The 25,855-nt window shown below is 44.2% G+C and overlaps 1 protein-coding gene across 4 annotated transcripts in view; it reads right to left on the reverse strand.

Moving 5' to 3' along the window:
* The window catches only part of PRKAR1B (protein kinase cAMP-dependent type I regulatory subunit beta), a 234,048-nt gene that overhangs the window by 151,961 nt on the left and 56,232 nt on the right, over positions 1–25,855 (reverse strand). For all 4 annotated transcript variants that reach the window (XM_073648024.1, XM_073648025.1, XM_073648027.1 and 1 more), the window contains one exon: positions 19,499–19,590. In XM_073648024.1, the coding sequence (XP_073504125.1) occupies positions 19,499–19,590 (92 nt within the window). The remainder of the gene's footprint in view (positions 1–19,498; positions 19,591–25,855) is intronic.

The raw sequence follows: 25,855 nt of genomic DNA on the forward strand, positions 1-25,855 counted from the left end.
GGTAATAAGCCACCTCCACTAAAAGGTAATAAGCCACCTCCACTCAGAGGTAATAAGCCCCCTCCACTCAGAGGTAATAAGCCACCTCCACTAAAAGGTAATAAGCCACCTCATCTCAGAGGTAATAAGCCACCTCCACTAAAAGGTAATAAGCCACCTCCACTCAGAGGTAATAAGCCACCTCCACTCAGAGGTAATAAGCCACCTCCACTCAGAGGTAATAAGCCACCTCCACTCAGAGGAAATAAGCCCCCTCCACTAAAAGGTAATAAGCCACCTCCACTCAGAGGTAATAAGCCACCTCCACTCAAAGGTAATAAGCCCCCTCCACTCAGAGGTAATAAGCCCCCTCCTCTCAGAGTTAATAAGCCACCTCCACTCAGAGGTAATAAGCCACCTCCACTAAAAGGTAATAAGCCCCCTCCACTCAGAGGTAATAAGCCCCCTCCACTCAGAGGTAATAAGCCCCCTCAACTCAGAGGTAATAAGCCCCCTCAACTGAGAGGTAATAAGCCCCCTCCACTCAGAGGTAATAAGCCACCTCCACTCAGAGGTAATAAGCCCCCTCCACTCAGAGGAAATAAGCCACCTCCACTCAGAGGAAATAAGCCCCCTCCACTCAGAGGTAATAAGCCACCTCCACTAAAAGGTAATAAGCCACCTCCTCTCAGAGGTAATAAGCCACCTCCACTCAGAGGTAATAAGCCACCTCCACTCAGAGGTAATAAGGCACCTCCACTCAGAGGTAATAAGGCATATCCACTTAGAGATAATAAGCCACCTCCACTCAGAGGTAATAAGCCCCCTCCACTCAGAGGTAATAAGCCACCTCCACTGAGAGGTAATAAGCCACCTCCACTCAGAGGTAATAAGCAACCTCCTCTCAGAGGTAATAAGCCACCTCCACTCACAGGTAATAAGCCACCTCCTCTCAGAGGAAATAAGCTACCTCCACTCAGAGGAAATAAGCCACCTCCACTCAGAGGAAATAAGCCACCTCCACTCAGAGGTAATAAGCCCCCTCCACTAAAAGGTAATAAGCCACCTCCTCTCAGAGGTAATAAGCCCCCTCCACTCAGAGGTAATAAGCCCCCTCCACTCAGAGGTAATAAGCCACTTCCACTCAGAGGTAATAAGCCACCTCCACTCAGAGGTAATAAGCCCCCTCCACTAAGAGGTAATAAGCCCCCTCCACTCAGAGGTAATAAGCCACCTCCACTCAGAGGTAATAAGGCACCTCCACTCAGAGGTAATAAGGCACCTCCACTCAGAGGTAATAAGGCACCTCCACTCAGAGGTAATAAGGCACATCCACTTAGAGGTAATAAGCCACCTCCACTCAGAGGTAATAAGCCACCTCCACTCAGAGGTAATAAGCCACCTCCACTCAGAGGTAATAAGCCACCTCCACTCAGAGGTAGTAAGCCACCTCCACTAAAAGGTAATAAGCCACCTCCACTCAGAGGTAGTAAGCCACCTCCACTAAAAGGTAATAAGCCACCTCCACTCAGAGGTAATAAGCCACCTCCACTCAGAGGTAATAAGCCACCTCCACTCAGAGGTAATAAGCCACCTCCACTCAGAGGTAATAAGCCACCTACACTAAAAGGTAATAAGCCACCTACACTAAAAGGTAATAAGCCCCCTCCACTCAGAGGTAATAAGCCCCCTCCACTCAGAGGAAATAAGCCACCTCCACTCAGAGGAAATAAGCCACCTCCACTCAGAGGAAATAAGCCACCTCCACTCAGAGGAAATAAGCCCCCTCCACTCAGAGGAAATAAGCCCCCTCCACTAAAAGGTAATAAGCCACCTCCACTCAGAGGTAATAAGCCACCTCCTCTCAGAGGTAATAAGACACCTCCACTCAGAGGTAATAAGCCCCCTCCACTCAGAGGTAATAAGCCACCTCCACTCAGAGGTAATAAGCCACCTTCACTCAGAGGAAATAAGCCCCCTCCACTAAAAGGTAATAAGCCACCTCATCTCAGAGGTAATAAGCCACCTCCACTCAGAGGAAATAAGCCCCCTCCACTCAGAGGTAATAAGCCACCTCCACTAAAAGGTAATAAGCCACCTCCTCTCAGAGGTAATAAGCCACCTCCACTCAGAGGTAATAAGCCACCTCCACTCAGAGGTAATAAGCCACCTCCACTCAGAGGTAATAAGCCACCTCCACTCAGAGCAAATAAGCCCCCTCCACTAAAAGGTAATAAGCCACCTCCACTCAGAGGTAATAAGCCACCTCCACTCAGAGGTAATAAGCCCCCTCCACTCAGAGGTAATAAGCCACCTCCACTCAGAGGTAATAAGCCACCTCCACTAAAAGGTAATAAGCCCCCTCCACTCAGAGGTAATAAGCCCCCTCCACTCAGAGGTAATAAGCCCCCTCCACTCAGAGGTAATAAGCCCCCTCCACTCAGAGGTAATAAGCCACCTCCACTCAGAGGAAATAAGCCCCCTCCACTCAGAGGAAATAAGCCCCCTCCACTCAGAGGTAATAAGCCACCTCCACTAAAAGGTAATAAGCCACCTCCTCTCAGAGGTAATAAGCCACCTCCACTCAGAGGTAATAAGCCACCTCCACTCAGAGGTAATAAGGCACCTCCACTCAGAGGTAATAAGGCACATCCACTTAGAGATAATAAGCCACCTCCACTCAGAGGTAATAAGCCCCCTCCACTCAGAGGTAATAAGCCACCTCCACTCAGAGGTAATAAGCCACCTCCACTCAGAGGTAATAAGCAACCTCCTCTCAGAGGTAAAAAGCCACCTCCACTCACAGGTAATAAGCCACCTCCTCTCAGAGGAAAAAAGCCACCTCCACTCAGAGGAAATAAGCCACCTCCACTCAGAGGAAATAAGCCCCCTCCACTCAGAGGTAATAAGCCCCCTCCACTAAAAGGTAATAAGCCACCTCCTCTCAGAGGTAATAAGCCACCTCCACTCAGAGGTAATAAGCCCCCTCCACTCAGAGGTAATAAGCCCCCTCCACTCAGAGGTAATAAGCCACCTCCACTCAGAGGTAATAAGCCACCTCCACTCAGAGGTAATAAGCCCCCTCCACTAAGAGGTAATAAGCCCCCTCCACTAAGAGGTAATAAGCCCCCTCCACTCAGAGGTAATAAGCCACCTCCACTCAGAGGTAATAAGCCACCTCCACTAAGAGGTAATAAGCCACCTCCACTAAGAGGTAATAAGCCCCCTCCACTCAGAGGTAATAAGCCACCTCCACTCAGAGGTAATAAGCCACCTCCACTCAGAGGTAATAAGCCACCTCCACTCAGAGGTAATAAGCCCTCTCCACTCAGAGGTAATAAGCCCCCTCCACTCAGAGGTAATAAGCCCCCTCCACTCAGAGGTAACAAGCCCCCTCCACTCAGAGGTAATAAGCCACCTCCACTCAGAGGTAATAAGCCTCCTCCACTCAGAGGTAATAAGCCACCTCCACTCAGAGGTGATAAGCCACCTCCACTCAGAGGTAATAAGCCCCCTCCACTCAGAGGTAATAAGCCCCCTCCACTCAGAGGTAATAAGCCCCCTCCACTCAGAGGTAATAAGCCACCTCCACTCAGAGGTAATAAGCCACCTCCACTCAGAGGTAATAAGCCCCCTCCACTCAGAGGTAATAAGCCACCTCCACTCAGAGGTAATAAGCCACCTTCACTCAGAGGTAATAAGCCACCTCCACTAAGAGGTAATAAGCCCCCTCCACTCAGAGTTAATAAGTCACCTCCACTCAGAGGTAATAAGCCACCTCCACTCAGAGGTAATAAGCCACCTCCACTCAGAGGTAATAAGTCACCTCCACTCAGAGGTAATAAGCCACCTCCACTCAGAGGAAATAAGCCCCCTCCACTCAGATGTAATAAGCCCCCTCCACTCAGAGGTAATAAGCCACCTCCACTAAGAGGTAATAAGCCACCTCCACTAAGAGGTAATAAGCCACCTCCACTCAGAGGTAATAAGCCACCTTCACTCAGAGGAAATAAGCCACCTCCACTGAACGCCTCAGTTATCTGCACAGCCAGGAGGCCCAGAGCGCTGCCCCCTCAGGAAAAATAAGGGGACATAGTACTTTGGCCAATATATTTTCATGATCGGTTTGGATCCAAGAGGTCGGACCTTCACCCATGATAAAATGAGATAATATCCTCAGTTGAACATGTTATACTAGGTGGTCTGATTTGGGGTTTGTTTTTAGGGGGTGCATTCTCAATGTCCCTTTTTAGGGAATCTGGTCTTGGGTCTGAAAATATTTAAGGGGACTGGGCTGGGGTCTGTGTTTTTTTAGGCATTCTGCTCTGGTATCTCTACTTATTTAGAGAGTTTGATCTGGTGCTGATATTTAGGTAGGTCTGGGGTCTGTATTTATTGACGGGGTCTGGCTTACAGTCTGCATTTACTTAGAAAGGGTCTAGTAGGAAAGTCTGTGTTTATTTGAGAGATTTAGTCTGGGGTCTGTATTTAGGGTCAGATATATTTAGGGGGCTGGTTTTGGGTTTGTCCATTGAGAAGGTCTGGTTTACAAGCTATGTTTATTGGGGTCTATATTAGTTTTGCCCTTCTGGTCTACAGACCGTATTAAACCATGGAGTCTGTCCTGGGGCTGGGGTCTGTGTTTATTTAGAGGGGTCTGGTCTGGGATCTGTATTTATTTATGGCTGATTTTTATGGGTTCTGAGCTCTGTAACAGTTTTCGCATTCTGGTTTGGGGTCTGTATTTATATAGGGGGAACTGGGATCTATATTTATTTAGAGGGGGGCTGTATTTATTTTAGAGATTTAGTCTGTGGTCTGTATTTATTTAAGGGATCTGATTTATGAGCTTTATGGGGTCTGTATGATTTTTGGCATTTTGATCTGGGGCTGTTTTTATTTTGGGGGTTTGATGAAGGTGGTATTCCTTTGCTGTCAAATCGGTGTGTGGGGGGGTACTATATCAATGGGAAAAGTCACTTTTCCGAATCTCCCTGATTTCCGTTCTCAAAAGTTAGCAGGAATGAATAAATTACCGATTTTCAGGTATCACACTAGAAAAAGTCGTCCGTGTCGAACTCCCAAAAGAAATAGATAAAATAAAAGTTGTGAAAAGTTGTCAATCATCTGGAACGGCCTGAACTTTGGGAATTTGTCTGAAATATGGACATAAAATATTTCGTACCAATGACCTAAAATGCCACAATTGCAGCTCTTTGTGTTAGCGCAGCAGAAATACACGTTGTGCCCCAGTAACTGGATGCAAACTGTACTTTCTCTAGGATGAATGCTATTACTAAGAAAATTGAATTTTCAATATGTTCCGTCAAAGCAGAACATTTAATAATTGCTATTTACATTCTATGCTGAGTCTGTCGGCTGAAACGCTGGCACAGGCCTGAACTTGATCATTATGAGCACAGTGACCCCAGGTGGCGGCCACGAAAATGGCGACTGCTCCTTCTTAGAAATAATATCTACGGCATATACAGATTTGCCTGATTAATGAAACACTTTAAGGTTAGGGGAGCAGAGTACTTTATGATTCGAGAAAATCTATTTATTCTTAATGAAAAGTAAAATTCCAGGAAATATACCAAAAACACTGGTGCTACATTAAAACGGGTGTCCAGGCTTGGGGTTCACTCTATGTGACTGCAGACTTGTGAATCCACACAGTGCGCAAGGTGCTCGCTGTCAGGATTCTCTGGCGGTGAGAGCGGGCAGTCATGTGACCGCAAATATACAATTTGCATACTTCCGGTCACATTCTGACTAGACGTGTCTACTGACGTCTAGTCAGCATGTGACTACATATAATTGTATATATGTAGTCAAATGTGGTGGACGGATGCCAAAATATCCATCCGGTCCTATACCTTATGAGCCTAGAACATACTTTGGGCCCGAAACATCAAAGAGTTCACGCCAGAAAACTGGTATAAAAATGTTTGAAAAAAAAAATCACAAAATGTTTGTACAACATCAAGTTGTGCAAAAAATTGTCATTTTTTGTGTTTTTATGACAGTTTAGGGCAGCTCCAACAATATAGGTGGGGCTTGGGAGGAGCCGGGGAGGGACACCTGTCAAATTGTTTAAAAGTGGCGGCGTTTCTTACTCCAGAAATGTTACTCAACAATGACACCAGTCAATAATCCGGCACATTTTATTCTTGCACGCCCCTCATTACCACCGATGTACGAAACGCCAGTCTTAATAAATTGGGGCCATTGTGTGCACTTGTAAAAATGCTGAACTTTTTCTGCTGTGTTTTTTTTCAAGTGTCCGTGCCAAAATAAGCAATCACATTCGTATTGATCATTGCAGTTTTGCTGCTTTTTTATGCTTTTTACCCTTTTTTTATACTTTTTTGGTGCTTTTTTTTAGGTGTTTTTTAGTACAGAAACACTGGAATTCTGCTCTTAAAAATGCAATTGCGTTTTTGACATGCGTTTCCAGATTCCCTGTGGAAGCACATAGGATTAAAACATGCCCAAACACACACAAAAAATGCCGCAAAAAAACCCCAAAACACGGCGTTTTACATTCTGAGCCCCAGTGTGAACAAGGGTAGGCGTCACAGCGCTCACAGCAGAATGTTGGCACTGTACAGGCAACATGATTAAGCTATTAGGTAAAATGAATTCCTAGAAAGCATTTGTAGAGATAAAGTTAAAAAAAAACTTTTCTAGAACCTAAATTCCAAAAATATAATGTGAACACTCTCCTAGAGTGCACATGGTGCCAACTGGACAACCCCGCCATCAGGTGCAGGCGTAACAGAACTATTTTTATAAGTATCTAAGCCTGAAAAATGTAAATACAATTTTGAGGGTAGTGGCTCTTTAATAGGCTTACGGTTTATGGCCGTGTTCTGCAGCAGCTGGGGTTTCCTGGGGTATAACACAGGACTAAGTATAGATTTACCAGAACCATAAACGTGGCAGGTGGCTGCCCAGTCAGTGCCCGTCTGCTCGCTTGGTTTATTTTCAGCGTCATAATCACAAAGACATAATGTGGAATGTTAAGATAAATGTTAATGGTGTTGTGTCGATGAAAAGACTACTAAAATAGTCCCTATAGAAATTGTCCTTTCTATTCACAAAAACACAGCTCTAAAAGGGGTTGTCCAGTGTAAACAAGTTATTACCTATCCAGAGATACGAGGGCCACGCACAGAAATCCCCGCAGTTACAGCCTTGGCTGCTATCAATAAGATTACTAATTGGTGTCTGAGGAAGGTTCGGCTGCACTGAATGCATTTGGGCAGCAAATCATCAAGATACGCTGCTGGCAGCTGCCTTTGCAATGATAGGACACAAGTCCGGAGACGCTGCAGGCCATGGTAGCATGTTAAGGCCACTCACTCACAGTAGCACCTGGTGTGGTCATGTTGATAAATGGCTCCTGGGACACTTAAGAGAAATGGCCGTACCATTGGTTCCACGACCAAATCAAGGAAACGCTGAGCTGTCAGTGCACCTGGAATGAAGACTAGATGGGTCCCTCATATCATAATTCTAGGAGGACTGGTGTGACCTTCCCTCATGAAGGCCTCTTTATGGCGTCACCCACATAGTCACCAGACCATTGTCCCTCTATTATCACGTCTAAGACAAAAGCCGGACTTATCACTGAAGAGAATCACGGGTATGTCAGGTATGACAGACAGTCATTCGGGATCCGGCTGTAGAAGGTTGCTGCGCTTGGCCCTGCAGACACTTTCTTGATCCTTTCATCATCCCTCCCTTTCTAGGACCCAGCGGTGATCTCCACCTTCTGCTGCTAATTAACACACCCTTGCTGGATCTTTAAATACCCTCAGTTTCTCCAGAGAGTTGCTGGTGATAGAGTTAATTCCTTTGTTCAGATCTGGAATTCTAGCAGTCGGCTAGTTTCTTCTTGGAGTTCCTTTGAGGATTGTAGTCATGATCTCTCTGGTGTCTTCTCAAAGCTAAGTGTATCCCCTTGTCTGTTTCCCTGGTTTGTCTTTAGTTACAGTGGGGCTGACTAGTGCTCACCCATCCCTACCTAGGGCCTAGCTCTAGGGTCAGTAGGGATTAGGTATCCTGCTCGTCGATAGGTGAGGAACCTATTTAGGGACGATAGGGGAGTCAAGGTGTTGTTAGGGGTCTCCACTTCTGCTTTCTCTAGTTTCTAGGCTCCCCGCCTTTTCCCGTTGTCGTATGCTGCATTCTTCCCATACCTAGCATGACATTTAGACCCCCATTGCCATCTTGCTCTGCACCATGATAACCTTTTAGGTGGCGCGAGGTCAATGAAGTATCTGTAGTTGGAAGTCCGGCTGGAAGCCCAATGTTGTGCAAATGCCTTCTTTTCTCAACTAGTTTTTATTGATACAATCAGGAAAATGTATACGTTTTAGACGTCTAGAAACACTAAGTTTCTACACGTATTCCGCTGAGAAAAATGTAGAAAAAATGTATAGATCTTTTTGTAAGATATTTTGGGTGGAGGAACCTAAATGACCTGGTCAAATGCATGTTGAAAAAAAGAACAAAAAAAAAAACAAACTGGAGAAAAGGAGTATTTTTTCTTAAGCTGCTATATATGTCTAAATAATTTTTTTTTACATTTCAGGCGTCTACACTACAAATGTGAACTGAGCCGTAGACTTGGTAGGATTTACTGCAGAAGCTGGTAGAGCTGACATTATTTCACCTACTTCCCAATTATTATTATAAAATTCCAGAAGGCTAAACATTACATTATACTATAAACACATAAAATTGATGGCGCCAAAGGGTTAAAGTATTGGGTTTCCATCAGTCTGTATGTGGCTACGGCAGCTGACAGGCCCTGGTGTGTGAGGAAGGCCCGTCCAGCTGTTGTGGCTGGCTGAAAGGCCATCTTTGTTAGGTGAAATCTTAGCCACTCTTACTTTATTCCAAGGCCAATGAAAGAGCAGCCGCTACCTCACAAGATGGGGTAGAACAAGTTCAGGTCCACATCACCTCGTGTTTGGTTTTGTAAAATTTCTTGAACCTTATGGTAAGTTACACTATTGTATTCAAGGAAACATGTCCGCCTTAAAGTAAAAAACACTTTTTTTTTTCACCCATTTTTTGGCTCAAAAAACGAAAAATTTGGTTGCGATTTTTCATTTTTGCACTTTGTTTTTTTTCTCCCATTATTCCAAGAACCATAACTTTTTTATTACTCCATCGTCATAGCCTGGAGACCCCCAACATGCATAGTTTTTGTTTTAGTTAAGTGGTGAAATAAAAATTCTGAAATTTGTAAGAAAAAAATGTTTGTTTTTTTTTTTGCATGTTACGCCATTTTCCGTTTTCAATTTTATGGAGCTGTGTGAGGGCTTGTTTTTTATGCCCCGACTGATGTTTTTATTAATATCATTTTGGGGTAGAAAAGATAATTCTGACATTTTTATTTTTTTTCTTTACCGATCGCACTAATTTATTTTATATATTGATAGATTGGAATTCTAAGAACGAAGCGATGCCAAATATTGTATTTTTTATTTCTTAATTTTTAATGGGGGAAAAGTGGGTGATTTGCATTTTAGCATATTTTTTTTTCATAAATTTTTTTTTTTACTTTTCACTGTATTTGTTAGTCCCCATAGGAGACTTGAACCTGTGATCATCCAATAGCTTGTGCTATGTACAGCAATGACACAAAGGTTGTCTTTCACAGGAGTACCTGTACAGGTACAAGGGTCTTTAGTGGACCCCTGACTGTCATGGCAATCCATCGGCTCCTCACAATCGCATTGCGAGGGGCCGATTAGGGGATCGTGAAATGGTGCTCCACCCCCAAGTCTGTTTTAAATACTACTCTCAGAGATTGACGGCAGTTTTTAAGGAGCTCAGTATGACGCTATTCACTACTCACGGACTTACCGGAGGTATGATAGTCAAGAGGATAGTCAAGAGGTCCTATGTCAGCACCAAGAGGACTCATAATAGACAAAAGGAAAATACAAAAGCATAGACAGGTAACAGTCCGAGATCAGAGAATCAGAAAGGTAGCAGATCCAGACAAAGGGGTAAGTCAAATGGATGATCAACGGTAAATCCAAGGTCGGCAACGAAGATCAGAATACAACACAGAGTACACGCATACGCATACACATACACATACACATACACATACACATACACATACACATACACATACACACCACTACAACCACCAGCTACAATTGGCAAAACTCTGAAAATTGTCAGAGTGCTAAATAGCCCTGTAATCACCCAGAATAGATGACACCTGGAGTAGATCCCACAGACCCAGCCACATAGGACGGCTGAGCTGTCAATCACAATACTCACTCCTCTGCCTCAGATTGGGCGGTAGAGCTGTCACTCACAATCCTGACAACTCTGTCAGCCCTCGATAGGACACCGTGAGTGGTGGAGTTGTCACACTAAGAACATATGCATGTAAAAACAACTTGCTGCTCATAGGCTAAGACTTTTGTGCATCTTTTAACCGCTTCAGGTTTCCAAAGCGACCTGACTATTCTTCAGAGATTTTCTGCTGCCATTTGCTGAATTGTACTACTCTTGAAAAATTTGATGGGTTCACCTGCCTGAAAAAGATATTGTGTGCACATATCCTTAGTAGTTTATTTCAGATTTGGGCTACATTCACAAATCCATTTCCATTTTCATATCTGTGAAAAATGGATAGTTTTTCTTTCATTCATCTTCCGTTTTGCCTCCGTTTTTTTTCTGATCCATTTTTTAAAAAGAAGCTGATATCAGACTGTTTGCACGTCCCTATGTTGAGTACCCGCTATTGCAAACATTCTCCCCTTTCCATAATCCTGAGCTCAGTTCTGCAGTTGACTTGTGTCAAAAAGGGGAAGCTTCACAGCAGGCAATGCAGAATAGCAGGAATTGTTGAACTTTTCCTGACTTCAGGCATTTTTCGCTGTTAAAAAAAAAATACCGTAAGCATGAGGCAGGGAATCCTAGCTCAATTCCCATGTGAAAGATGAGACCAGGGTCTGCAGCTTGTATCCAGAGCACTTCCATGTAACTATCTCCCGGCACATGCCTGCATATGTTGATAATCTTCAGCCATCACTGAAGTTTACAAAGATACGGAGCGCTCGTATCTGTATTTATTTAATTAGTAAAATGTGCATCTTGTACGATCCGAAATACAGTGTCCACATACCGCTATAGGGCCATACTGTACATCTCTGTGCTGCTAGGTTACATAAGTTAGAAAAAAAATGTGGTATGCTCTATTACATGCTATTTTATTAGGAAAGAATATGGTGCCTTATGGAGGCGCCATATGGCGGCACTTATAAATACCGAAGCCCCATATTTCAGTTTTATTTGTGAAATCCATTTCCAATAGTAACATCAACTGCCATCAGTTGGAATCGATTGGTGGGCTCCCTGCATTGTTGCATGCCCAATCTCCTCTGCACATGTGCACTCAGCTCTGCACATGCGCACTCAGCTCTGCACATGCGCACTCAGCTCTGCACATGCTCACTCAGCTCTGCACATGCGCACTCGGCTCTGCACATACTCACTCGGCTCTGTACATGCTCACTCAACTCTGCACATGCGCACTCAGCTCTGCACATGCGCACTGAGCTCTGTACATGCGCACTCAGCACTGTACATGTGCACTCAGCTCTCTACATGCGCACTCAGCTTTGAACATAAACAATCAGCTCTGCACATGCGCACTCAGCTCTGCACATGAGCACTCAGCTCTGCACATGCACACTTAGCTCTCTACATGCTCACTCAGCTCTGTACATGCGCACTCAGCTCTGCACATGCGCACTCAGCTCTGCACATGCGCACTTGGCTCTTTACATGCACACTCGGCTCCGTACATGTGCAATCGGCTCTGCACATACGCACTCAGCTCTGAACATAAGCAATCAGTTCTGCACATGTGCAATCAGCTCTGCACATGCGCAATCAGCTCTGTACATGCGCAATCAGCTCTGTACATGCGCACTCAGCTCTGTACAGGCGCACTCAGCTCTGCACATGCTCACTCAGCTCTGCACATGAGCAATCAGCTCTGTACATGCACACTCAGCTCTGCACATGCGCACTCAGCTCTGCACATGCGCACTCAGCTCTGCACATGCTCACTCAGCTCTGCACATGCGCACTCGGCTCTGCACATACTCACTCGGCTCTGTACATGCTCACTCAACTCTGCACATGCGCACTCAGCTCTGCACATGCGCACTCAGCTCTGTACATGCGCACTCAGCACTGTACATGTTCACTCAGCTCTCTACATGCGCACTCAGCTTTGAACATAAACAATCAGCTCTGCACATGCGCACTCAGCTCTGCACATGAGCACTCAGCTCTGCACATGCACACTTAGCTCTCTACATGCTCACTCAGCTCTGTACATGCGCACTCAGCTCTGCACATGCGCACTCAGCTCTGCACATGCGCACTTGGCTCTTTACATGCACACTCGGCTCCGTACATGTGCAATCGGCTCTGCACATACGCACTCAGCTCTGCACATGCGCACTCAGCTCTGAACATAAGCAATCAGTTCTGCACATGTGCAATCAGCTCTGCACATGCGCAATCAGCTCTGTACATGCGCAATCAGCTCTGTACATGCGCACTCAGCTCTGTACAGGCGCACTCAGCTCTGCACATGCTCACTCAGCTCTGCACATGAGCAATCAGCTCTGTACATGCACACTCAGCTCTGCACATGCGCACTCAGCTCTGCACATGAGCAATCAGCTCTGTACATGCACACTCAGCCCTGCACATGCGCACTCAGCTCTGCACATGCACAATCAGCTTTGTACACACGCACTCAGCCCTGCACATGCGCACTCAGCCCTGCACATGCACAATCAGCTTTGTACACACGCACTCAGCCCTGCACATGCGCACTCAGCTCTGCACATGCACAATCAGCTTTGTACACACGCACTCAGCCCTGCACATGCGCACTCAGCTCTGCACATGCACAATCAGCTTTGTACACACGCACTCAGCCCTGCACATGCGCACTCAGCTCTGCACATGCACAATCAGCTTTGTACACACGCACTCAGCCCTGCACTTGCGCACTCAGCTTTGCACATGCGCAATCAGCTCTGCACATGCGCAGTCAGCTCTGCACATGCGCAGTCAGCTCCGAATTATCTTGAAGTAAGTGCACCCCATAAAGACACAGAGATTGTGAAAAAGTAAATGACATGCCCATCTGTAGCAAGATTGACCCTATATGTAGCCACAGGTAGATCATAGAGACTTTAATTAGTAGGATAACTTAACTCCCTTTAAAGAGAACGTTATAGATAAACAATCACTTTTTCATAGAAGGGTACCAAAAGGATAAGCTAATTCCTGGGTGTCCCATTGTTGGGACCCCAACAATCAGTTATAATTCATGGGAGAACCTGGCAGCATGTGTTCACTTGCCTGCAGCGCCTCCACTGGACATTTGAACCATTACATGGTATTCAGTGAAATTAACGGGTTGTCATTGTAGCGCTAGGGCATGATAGGTCCTCCAAAGTGAGGGACACTCCTCGTAGGAACGCTCTAAGCTTATTGAGGCTACTGGGGACCACACTGTGATTCACAAATAGGGCATAAAGAAGGTGGAGAATACATTACGCCAAGCCTCCATAGTGTGGAAGTCCAAAACAAACTTTGTTTTTTGGAGCCCTCTGAGTACAAAATGGCCCCCGATTCATTAAGACGAGATTTCTATGTCAGGCTGCGCTGGAGTAAGATATACCTGGGACATAGATCAGTATAAAACCACCCGAAAGCCGCAAAAGGTTGTAAAAACTGTGAGCTGCACACAAGTTTTGAGACATTTCGAACAGTTTTATGACAGATTTATGCCGAAAACTGACTGATGAATTGTGGCCTTGGTGTGGATGTTGGGAGCTTTTTCCGGCATAAACACATGATCTGAATAGGGCCTCAGTTGGAAAATTAATTTAGCTGGAGAACTCCTTAAGGGCTCATTTATATGTTCATGCTGTCACGCAAGGTGTAAGAAAGACTAAGTGCAACACGAAGGGAAGAGGGGAGGCCAGACCCTAGGGAAAGGGGGAGTTGAGACCTCCTAGGCTGATCTGATATCACCCTGTTTCCCCTAACGTCCCTATATTGGTTCCTCACCAATCGCCGCACAGGAACCTAAACCCTGTATTTCCCTAGAGCTTGGCACTGGATAGGGAAGGGGGGGGGGGTAAGCACTGGTCAGTCCCCACTAACAACTAAAGAAAACAAGGTAGACAAACACGGGGGAAGGTAACTTAGCTTGAGCCGACTTCACAAAGATTACACCACATGTCCTCGTAGCACCAGAGAGGAAGTAAGCAGACTGCAATAGCTCCAAGCCTTCACAAGGGAACATGTGAATATCACCGGCCCCTCCCTGTAGCAAACAGAAAGTATTTAAACACCCAGGCCTGGGTGTCAATTAGCAGGTGGGAAGTAGCCGCTGGGTTCTAGAGTGAGACAACTAAGAAGGTGTTTGTATTGCCAAACGAAGAGATCTTCTGCAACCAACTGCAGGGAGACTGTCTGTCACATCTGACACACCTGTGACATATGCACTTCGGTCTGATCTTGCATGGACAGGCTGTGGGTCTCCAGACCGGAACATATCATACTTCATTGATGCTGTCACACAAGGGTCGGAAGAGCTGCGGCCAGTCAGGTCAGATTGACGTGCATGGACGTCTGAATGATCCCTAAGGCTAGGGCTAAACAGTTCTCTGGAAAGTCAGGCTAGGGCTACACTGCAACTTTGGCCACCACAGTTATCACAAGTCCAAAGTTTGAGGTGTCGCTGCCCTATCGCGTCGCTATAGAAGTGAATGGGGTCGCAACAAGCAAGTTGCAAAATATCTAACATAAGGTTGGACTTTGCTCGTTGAAGTCTCAATGAGACCCCATTCACTTCTATACCACCACAATGTAGGAACGGCACAAAGCTGCCGTGTAGCCCCAGCCTTAACCATCTACTGAGAGCTGGTGCAGAACAGAAGACTTCTCCAGAGCAACGTCTTAGAAGATATCAAAGGCTGTGAAACGTCTCACGTTACCAATATGGCAGGTGTCTTATGTAAAGGAAATATAAAGAATTCCATTCCGCACTTCCATTAAAGCGAACAATACCCATAAAAGTGTAAGATAACACACTCCCGTCAGTCCTCTGTCCTGTATGCCAACAGCTCTGACATCTCCTATTAAAGCCATTAATCTGTAGACATTACTCTGGAGGGCAGAGTTCCTGCTCATAAAACATAGTGGGAGTCCATTTACCCTCTGATATGACAAGATGATGAGTGTTTTCCGGCAAACACATCGGTGCGTGTCACAAATTCCAACATTAATAATATAAGAGGCAGCACCATAATATAGTTAGTTGAACCTTGACTTTTTGGATGACTTTTCTTACTTTATAGAAACTTTGGTAGATGGAGGGTCCTGATTATGGAAAACTGTAAGGCACCAAAAAAACAGAGTTTTGGCTGCGTAAAATATACGTATTTTTACATGCACGATATTTCAGATATCTTTGCTGGCACTGTAAAACGCTACGTTTATTTCACCCTTAGTTGAAAATAAGTCGTAAAAATGCAGCGTGAGAACAAGCCCAAAGGATAAGTTCCCACGATGAGTATTTGGTGCTTTGGCTGGAAATGGCAATGTTTTTTGAGCATAAAATTAAGTAGCAGGAAAAAATACACCAAATGCTTATGGTGGGAACTTAGCCTTATTGAAACTGTGCCATGGGAAACAGAAGGGCTTATGATGATCATGGCTCCCAAATATGTGAATATTATGCTACATTAATTTTGGAAATGTTTGGCGATTTCGCTGGAGGTACTGATAAGTAGAGAACTGGGCCAGGCTGAAGTCATGACATGAAACATCTGAAAATTGCCTCTGCTGATGACGGCAGTATGAGCTGTCCCATAAATGATATTTATAACCTGTCCACAGGATAGATTAATAACTATGTGATTGCTGGGGTTCCACTGATCTCAAAGCCTCTTGTGTGATCGGGTTGGTAGTGAGCATGTGCGACCACTGGACGTTGAATGAGGAAGTGGTCGCACATGCTCACTAACACTCCCTTCTCAAATCAGAAATGGAGACTGGGATCAGCGCTGTCTTCTGCTGCCACGATTGAATCAAGGACGGTGTCTTTTTGATTGCTTCAATGAGCATTTATTTAAAAATAAGAGATTATTAAAACACTAGTTTACACAACGCGTTTTGTCTGCTTACAGTATCGGCTGCTTAAAGCCTTCATCAGGATAGATTAATAACTATGTGATTCCTGGGGTTCCTCTGATCCCAAAGCCTCCTGTGTGATCAGATTATTAGTGAGCATGTGCGACCACTGGACGTTGAATGAGGAAGTGGTCGCACATGCTCACTAACACTCCCTTCTCAAAGGGGACTTTAGGACCCCCCCTTTGACCAGATGGATCATAAATTTATTATCTATCCAGTGGATGGGTGAGTTGTGCTGTTTTTTAGGACAACCTCTTTAATACAAATTCATACAATAGAAACTATTGGAAACAGATTAAGAAAAAAATAACAGGGAGATCAATAAAATTCCACAAAGAACAAAAAGTGGGTACATTACCAACCAGTGAACCTACCAAAGCTATAGATGTGTGCATGGTATGCAGAACAATGTCTCCGTTTTTGCAGAGATCGCTTGGGTGACTCCATGGCGCCTTTCTTTGTAAAATCAGCCATGTGATCATTCTTGGCCAATACCTCAATGGAAGGTTCTGGTTTTAATAATGTACCCCCAAAAATAAGTTCACTGGGGTCTACACTCCGACAAACCCTAAATTAGTGCATGGTATGTAAAACAATATCTCAGAGATCGCTTAGGTGACCCCATGGTGTCTTTTTTTTGTAAAATCAGTCATGTGATCATTCTTGACCAATACTCCAATGGATGGTACTGGTTTTAATAATGTACCCCCAAAGATAAGTTCGTTGGGGTCTACACTCCGGTAAACCCAATACAGGCTTTCACCGGTGCTATGGACGGACTGTTTCCACCACGTAGTTCCTTCATGGTCACCGACCACTGACACAAGACTTAAGAACTCGCGATCCATGCAGAAATCGGAGACTGACCAATATATGTTCTTTATTGCCTCCATGTGATGAAATTTCACAGGCAATGAAGTAGTCACGCAGCGGTCATATAGCTTCGTGTCGAGGCTGACTAAGCATCCAGACCGCAAACAAACCCCAGGAGCCAACAGTAAAACGTTTTATAGACTTTATGAGGAATCTCAAAATGGTGTGGAAAAACAATAGTCTTCTTTACTAGCTGCTCCATAACTGCTGGCTTCGAGTTGGTCAGTCTCGGTCACGCAGGTCACCGCTGAGCTCTCTCTCAGCCTGTGAAAGCCATCAGTCTGACGCTGTCGCCCGTCGCCTCCTCTGCACATGAAGAGCAGTACAGTGAACAGAGATGGGCCCCGCCGGGCCGCGGGTCAGAGACAGTTGAACTGCGCTTCCTTAGCGATGGCCATGTTTGTGTCATCCTGTTGGTGTGTGGGTTCTGGATGACTACGGTCCCATGACCGTCTGACCTCGGACACTGTGACCCCTGCTAACATTTGGGGAAGTTCCCCTGTCAGCCGTGTTTACCGGATGTGTAGCTGGTTGGAATTTCTTACAGAAATTTCTCAGGCGTGACATGCCCACGCTGCGTGAGGGCCTCAGGAATAGGACATTCTCCTCACACATCAATCTTATTTTATTAACTAATAATATTACAATTAAATTTCATCAGAAACGTGAAGTTTATCATTTATACATTTTACGAATCCGGTAGTTATTCTCCTGTCAGACGTAGAAGGAGATCAATGGCTATTACTGGGTGCAGTGCAATTCTTCCCATTAACCTAAGGATTACAGCCTCTGTTACCCCAAAACCCTAGGCCTTAGCTTCTCAACTATAATGGCATCCATAAGGGCATTATTACTTTGTAATGGGACACTTGGGATATTATTACTATATAGGGGACACTCGGGGCATTATTACTATATAAGGAGACACTCAGGGTATTATTACTATATAAGGGGACACTCGGGGCATTATTACTTTATATGGGGACACTCGGGGCATTATTACTTTATAAGGGGACACTCGGGGCATTATTACTATATAAGGAGACACTCAGGGTATTATTACTATATAAGGGGAAACTCGGGGCATTATTACTTTATATGGGGACACTCGGGGCATTATTACTTTATAAGGGGACACTCGGGGCATTATTACTTTATAAGGAGACACTCAGGGTATTATTACTATATAAGGGGACACTCGGGGCATTATTACTTTATAAGGGGACACTCGGGGCATTATTACTATATAAGGAGACACTCAGGGTATTATTACTATATAGGGGACACTCGGGTCATTATTACAATATAAGGGGGCACTTGGGGCATTATTACTATATAAGGGGACACTCGGGGCATTATTACTATATAAGGGGACACTCGGGGCATTATTACTTTATATGGGGACACTCGGGGCATTATTACTTTATAAGGGGCCACTCGGGGCATTATTACTTTATAAGGGGACACTCGGGGCATTATTACTTTATAAGGGGTCACTCAGGGTATTATTACTATATAAGGAGACACTCAGGGTATTATTACTATATAAGGGGACACTCGGGGCATTATTACTTTATATGGGGACACTCGGGGCATTATTACTTTATAAGGGGACACTCGGGGCATTATTACTTTATAAGGAGACACTCAGGGTATTATTACTATATAAGGAGACACTCAGGGTATTATTACTATATAAGGGGACACTCGGGGTATTATTTACTATATAAGGGGACACTCGGAGCATTATTACTTTATAAGGAGACACTCGGGGCATTATTACTATATAAGGAGACACACAGGGTATTATTACTTTATAAGGAGACACTCGGGGCATTATTACTTTATAAGGAGACACTCGGGGCATTATTAATATATAAGGAGACACACAGGGTATTATTACTTTATAAGGAGACACTCGGGGCATTATTACTTTATAAGGAGACACTCGGGGCATTATTACTATATAAGGGGACACACAGGGTATTATTACTATATAAGGGGACACTCGGGACATTATTACTATATAAGGGGGCACTCGGGGCATTATTACTTTATAAGGGGACACTCAGGGTATTATTACTATATAAGGGGACACTCGGGACATTATTACTATATAAGGGGGCACTCGGGGCATTATTACTATATAAGGAGACACTCGGGGTATTATTACTATATAAGGGGACACTCGGGGCATTATTACTTTATAAGGGGACACTCATGGCATGATTACTTTTTAAGAGGACACTTGTGGTGTCTTAATATTATAAAGAGGCACTCGGGACATTATTACTGGAGCGCTCTTTCAAGGCCTAGACGCCCCACCACTGGCTTCTCTACAACGAACCCAAGCAATCGGACATTATACCTTCTCTCGTTGTCGTCAAGATGGGCAAAGAGGACATTTTTGGAGATGGCTTTAGCCAGGGCCGTCATCGTCTTGTAGTCTTTCGGAATAACCTGCAAAAAAAACAACAAAAAGAAATATTACTTTCACATCCCTGGCACGGACGACCGAGTGATTCTGTGAAGAATGCAGAACGTGTCCAAGCCGACGAAAGGGCAGGAAGACAAGACAAGGAAGATCTCCAAGATTAAATATAAAATTCTATTTCCCTCAAGATGCCACTTACATCTCATAATAAATCCATTATTTTATTGTTTTGCCCTCCATGTGTGCATTACCGGACATCTTCTGCAAGTTATGTAGCAAAAAAAGCTTGTAAGCGGTACCTTAGAAACAGACCACCTCTGATAGACAGCAGGGGTGGCCAGTAACCTAGTCAAAGAGCAGTAAACAATAGAAAAAAAGTAGCCTCCAAAGGTGTCCATATCCTTTAAGAGGACGTTTCATCAGGTCAAAAATTTCTATTTTTTTCTCTTATTTTATTCCCGCTGCTCCCCTGAGCATTCTGTATTTTTTTTAATCCGCCATGTTTCCAGAGATGAGTCTTTTTATTTAGTGATTTTTATGGTCTTTAAGAAGAGGGCGTGGTTCACGGGATCCTCATGGGCGTGTCTTTGGGCTGCTCCGAATAATTACTGTGAGCACCGCCCCTTTTAAATGCCATAAAAATTAGTACTAAATAAAAAGGTCTATATCTCTGGAACTGTAAGGCGGATTTAAAAAAAAACAAAAACCAGAATATTCAAGGGGGCAGAGGGAATAAATAAGGTTTGAAACTGGACACTTTTCTGTAGAAAATAATGCACCAGTTATTGAGAGACACCTACACCTTTTACATGTAATATGTCCTCCCTGATCCGAGCTCATAAAATGTCTTGATTTAGACTATGGATATGAACTCAGGAAAAGTTTTGGACATTTTGTATATATTTAAACTGTGATTTTTCAAAGTGGAGTTTTCCTTTAAGCCGGTGGCTGTAGTAACAATAGCTCTGCATGGATGCATTTTAGCTCAGCGCGTTTCAGGTCTGCAAATCATCTGTAATGTTCAGCAGCCTTTTAAGCGCGTTTCGAGAAGGCAGGGTGATGTTTGAGTCCTGACAGATCATTTGATTTCAGTAAAACAACAACTTCTATGAGTCAGGAGGCTTCTGTGTGGCCGGGGGGTAGCGAAATAACATTGGTTCCAGGGAAGAGAATTTCATCACAAGTGCAGTCTATATTTTTTAGAAACAAATTTGTTGAGGATTAAGAATACCCGTAATCCTCCACTTGTCTGCCGATCGTCTACTTTGCCAATGTAAATCTGATGCCCACTAACATGCACCATTTAAAATAATTGTCCCCTTTAAAATCATCAGAAAATGTAAGTTCCTTAAAGGGGGTTGTCCCATAAACAACAAAAATCACCTAGCCGCAGAAGAATGATCGATGGGGTCCAACTACTGGACAAAAACTGTGATCCCAAAATCTCCTGTGACTGGAGCAACAGTGAGCATGTGCGACCACTGTTCCAATCAGAGTGGTGGTCACACATGCCCATTACAGCTCAGTACCCACACAGGGAATTCAAAATTTTATGGGGAAATCGGCAATTTTAGATTTTTCATCTAAACCTTGTATAAGTTATAAATGTTACTTATGGAACAACCCCTTTCATTCTCCTCCTGCCCTTTAAAAAGAAATGCATCATCTGAAATAAATCATTGATTGAATCAGGTTTTGGTGTCAAATGTATTTTTTTTTAAAAATTGGATTTTTAAAAAAAAAAAAAAAAAAAAATTTCACACTTGGCAAGTCGGGCTATTTTTAAACTCATACTTCTCTTTTCTATACAGAAGACTTTTAAGAAGTCTCATTATCATCACAGCCAGGATTACAATGACAGGTAACACAGAATCCACCAATCACAATAAGATATTTCACAGCTGACCCTGCTCCCCCCCTCTTCACAATGATCTTTGCACATGCTCATTAGATGCTTCAATACAACAGATAGGGTCGGAGTCAGTCTATTGCTGCTAATGTACATGTGGATGTCCTGAAACAACAGGAAGCAGGAGTCCAAAATACCCAATTGCCAGAGTGAAAACTGCAAAGTTTCATATTTATTTTTAATTCAGATTGAGATATTAAAAAAAATAATAAAACAAAAACCTGATTTTAAGAGGACTTTTCAGTGGACCTTTTTAATTTAAACAGAGTAACTCCTCCATTTGCTGCTACTCCACTGATTCTGGAACATTTTTCCTTTTTCATCTGTGCCCCTCAGTTCTAAAGTTAAGTCCGTCGGGTAATAAAGATGCAACTTTTTCCTTCAACCAATCAAGCATATACCACAGAAGTTCTGTGGGCGTTTGCTTTTTCTCCTCTATGATGCTGGCCAATCAAAACACAGCCATGTCATAGAGGGGAAAACACAAACGACAACAGAGAAGGTCACAGCTGCAGCCTGGCTTAGTGAGTTATGCTGAGATTAAATTTGTCTCACGTGAACATGCGGAGAACTCTACAGATGCCACGACCCTTTCTGATAATGGAGTGGCAGAGAACAGAAGAACAGCAGAGCTGAAGCATAGGAGGCAAAGCAACACAGAACTTGGCCTGTAACACAGTTAGGTGTGGAGCTCAAACTCTCTAGCGCTGCAGTTCTCCTGTGCCTCCACTCTCCAGCGCTGCTGCTCTTCTGTGCTGCCGCTCTCCTGTGCTGCGGCTCTCCTGTCCTCTAGCTCACCAGGGTTGCTGCTCTCCCGTACTCACCTCTTCATCGTTGCTGCTCTTCTGTGCTCCAGCACTCCAACGCTGCTGCAGGCTCTCTAGCACTGCTATTCTACTAATCTCTGGCTCTCCAGGGCTGCTGCTCTTCTGTGCTACTGATCTCCTTTGCTCCTGCTCTCCTGATCTTGAGAGCTGCTGATCTCCTGTGCTCCGGCTCTCCAGGGTTGCTACACTCCTGTGCTCCTGATCTTCAGCACTGCTGATCTTCTGTGCGCCTGTTCTCCAGGGCTGCTGCACTCCTGTGTTCCTGCTCTCCAGTGCTGCTGCTCTCCTGTGCTCCTGATTTCCAGCGCCGCTGCTCTGCTGTGCTCCTGCACTTAAGCACTGCTTCTCTTATGTGTTCCAGCGCTCAAGTAGTAGGAAACAACATGGTGACTGTGCAGTGAGCACACCTGAATTAGACTGCAGCAGTAATCTTCTCTGTGGGTGTTTGCTTTTTCTCCTCTATTATGCAGCCACATTTTGATTGGCCAGAGTCATAGAGGAGAAAAGGAAACACCCACAAAGAAGTTTTGGGTGTGTAAAGAGAAAATTTGCATCTTTATCAATGGGGAGAGAGGGGGGCAAAACAAAAAGAAAACTGTTCCAGAATCAGTGGAGCAGCAACAATTGGAGGAGGTACTCAGTTTAAATTACAGAATCCAGTGACCAGTCCTCCTTAAGCATAAGGTTCATTATATGATCATACATTTCTTTTAATATTCTGTTTGGCTGTGTCTAGATCACAGTGGCCTTACGCACAGAAATGAAATACTAGCTACTAATAACAGCCAGCATATTGAACATGGGGTCTGTCACTCAAAGTGTTACCGTTACTTAAAGCACCAGTTCAGAGGTTTTTTTATCTTATTTCACGGCTGAAATGGTATCACTAATGTCTGTTCCCTGCCTATAGTACAATACTTACCAGCTGCCGTCTTCTTCTGCTCCCAGTGCCGCTCCGGTCGTCTTGCTGGAGGTCATTTCTTAATGCAAGTTCATGAGAGCGAGGAACAAGGCCAAAACGAGGCTCTCATAGACTTACACTGAGAGCTTGTGATCGTTACCTCTGACTTCCAGTCAGTCAGGAGATGCGGTCAGAACGGGAACGGAGCGATGCCGGGAAGAGCAGAAGATAGCAAGTATATTACTTGGGGCAGGGAACATGCATTAGTGATACCACTCCGGCGGAGTGGTGCTTTAATGGCGTACAAGGTTGTGTGAATACACTTGGACTCATGAGCTTTCTCACTCTAACATTCTGGCATGGATTTTCAAAGTAAATACACCAGCCTTATCAGGTCTAAAATGGCAGCCCAGTGGATTTATTTTTGAATATGTCCCCAAGGGATGTATTTCTACTGTTGAAAAAAAGTAACCAATATGTTTGATTTGGATTTGCAGCGGATTTTATCTTATGCACTGCAAAGAAAATCTGCAGCAAAAAGTGACATTCTGCAGACTGGAAATACGCACTGCGGGGCAATTTACGTGTGGATTTCCCTGGATGTTTTAAGAAGCATGTGGGTGACTTTTGATAAGATCATATCCACAATGCCGTTACTGTGTCTCCAAAAACCAGACAAAAAAAAAAATCTGACGCCTATTTGCCCTGTGTGAATATACCCTTAGGGCTACATGCCGCTCTACACGCTGTGCAATACCCGGCACTTTCCTGCCCTACTTTAACATGTGCTCAGTGGTCAATGACGGATATTCAGTTACAGATGTATGAAAATTCATTACATTTCCAAAACAGAAAGATAACCCAAAGGTCTAGTGCGAAGATATGTCCGGAGATACCTGACTTGTTTTTACTTGAATATTTCAATCAGACGCCACCTGTACTCAATTCCTACCAGCCCCGGAGGCAACAAGCCGTATGCCAACGAGCACGAAAACCATCCGACTACTAACGACATCCAGCAATTCTCACTGTCTGAGAAACTATGCATCCTTCCTCTGCAGACAAAAGCAATATCCTGGGGTGATTAAAAGATTGCTCCGCAGTGACAGAGGTTAAGCAGCTCTTAAAGGGATACTTCCACGGGCAATTTCCTCCTTCCATGAAGTAAACGCCAGATTAATGGCCCATCTTTACAGCTATGAGAAATGGCACAAATATCCAGAACAAACAAAGATGAGGCAGCACATTAAAAAAGTGAGAACGATACTTAAAGGGGTTGTCCAGGCTTGGGGTACAAGTTTGAAGTCACTCTATGTAACTGCAGACTTGTGAATCCTCACAGAAAGCACAGTGCTCTCTGTCTCAATTCTCCGGTGCCGGGAGAGCGCGTGACTGTAAGCATATGATTTGCATAAAAGTGGTCACATGCTGACTAGACTTGCATATTGAGCAAGTCTAATCGGAATGTGACCGGAAGTATGCAAATCACATACTTCTGGTCACATGACTGCTCACTCGCCACGCCGGCACCGGAGAATCCTGACAGTGCGCATTGTGATGATTCACAAGTCTGGCAAGTATGTGATTTACATATATGCGGTCAAGTGCCGACTAGACGTGTCCAGCCACCCTCAATTCAAGTGTATTGAGATAGGTCGGACATGTCTAGTCAGACTGTGGCGAAATCACAGACTTGCGGTCACATTAAGATCTGATCCCGCTGCCAGCACCGGAGAGCCCTCACACCATGAAGTGCGCGCAATGTGAAGATTTATAAGTCTCCAGTCACATAGTGATTGCAGACTTGTACCTCAAGCCTGGATAACCCCTTTAATTCACCTGTACAAGCTACCTTTCAGCTCTCTCTATTGCACCTTTCTCAAGTAATTCGGCAGTCATTTTAGAGATTTTGTTTTTACGACATTCACTTTGTGGTAATCATGACCTGGCAACTCTGTTCTATGGGTCAGTATGGTTATGTGGGTACCAAATTCATATCGTTTTTTTTTTTTTTTTGTTCAACTACTTAAAAAAAGGGAATATGCAAAAAAAAAATAAGATTTGGCTTCAGCCGCCATATTTTAAGAGCCGTAATTTTCTTATTTTTTGGTTGACAAAGCTTTTTGAAGGCTTGATTTTTGCGGTATGAGCTGCCGTTTTTATCGGTGCCATTTTGGGGTCAATAAAACTTTCTAATTTCCTTTTATTCATTTTTTTGGGGGGGCGGGAGAGGTAAAATGAGCACAAAACAGGTATTCTGAATTTTAGGGTTTTCTTTTTACATTTTGGCATTCATCATATGGGAAAAATATTTTCATATTTGGTGATACCAAGACATAGATTTATAGATATGGCTCCGTGGTTAGCACTGCAGCCTTGCTTTCCTCCAAGTTCTCCGGTTTCCTCCCACACTCCAAAGACATACTGATAGGAAATGTAGATTGTGAGCCCCAATGGGGACAGTATTTTACCTCAGTATTTGTAAGCCAAAACCAGGAGTGGAACAATCAGAGGAAAAGTATAATAGAAACACCTCACCACTTCTGTATTTATCACCCACTCCTGGTTTTGGCTTACAAATACTGAGGTAAAAAACTCACAAAACACTCAACATGTGAATGTGGCCTTAGTGGTGAGAAGTCAAAAGCTTTGAA

This window comes from Phyllobates terribilis, unplaced genomic scaffold (genome assembly GCF_046119375.1).
Source record: "Phyllobates terribilis strain yellow unplaced genomic scaffold, ASM4611937v1 Scaffold_9__5_contigs__length_417890890, whole genome shotgun sequence".
NCBI classification, from domain to species: Eukaryota; Metazoa; Chordata; class Amphibia; order Anura; family Dendrobatidae; genus Phyllobates; species Phyllobates terribilis.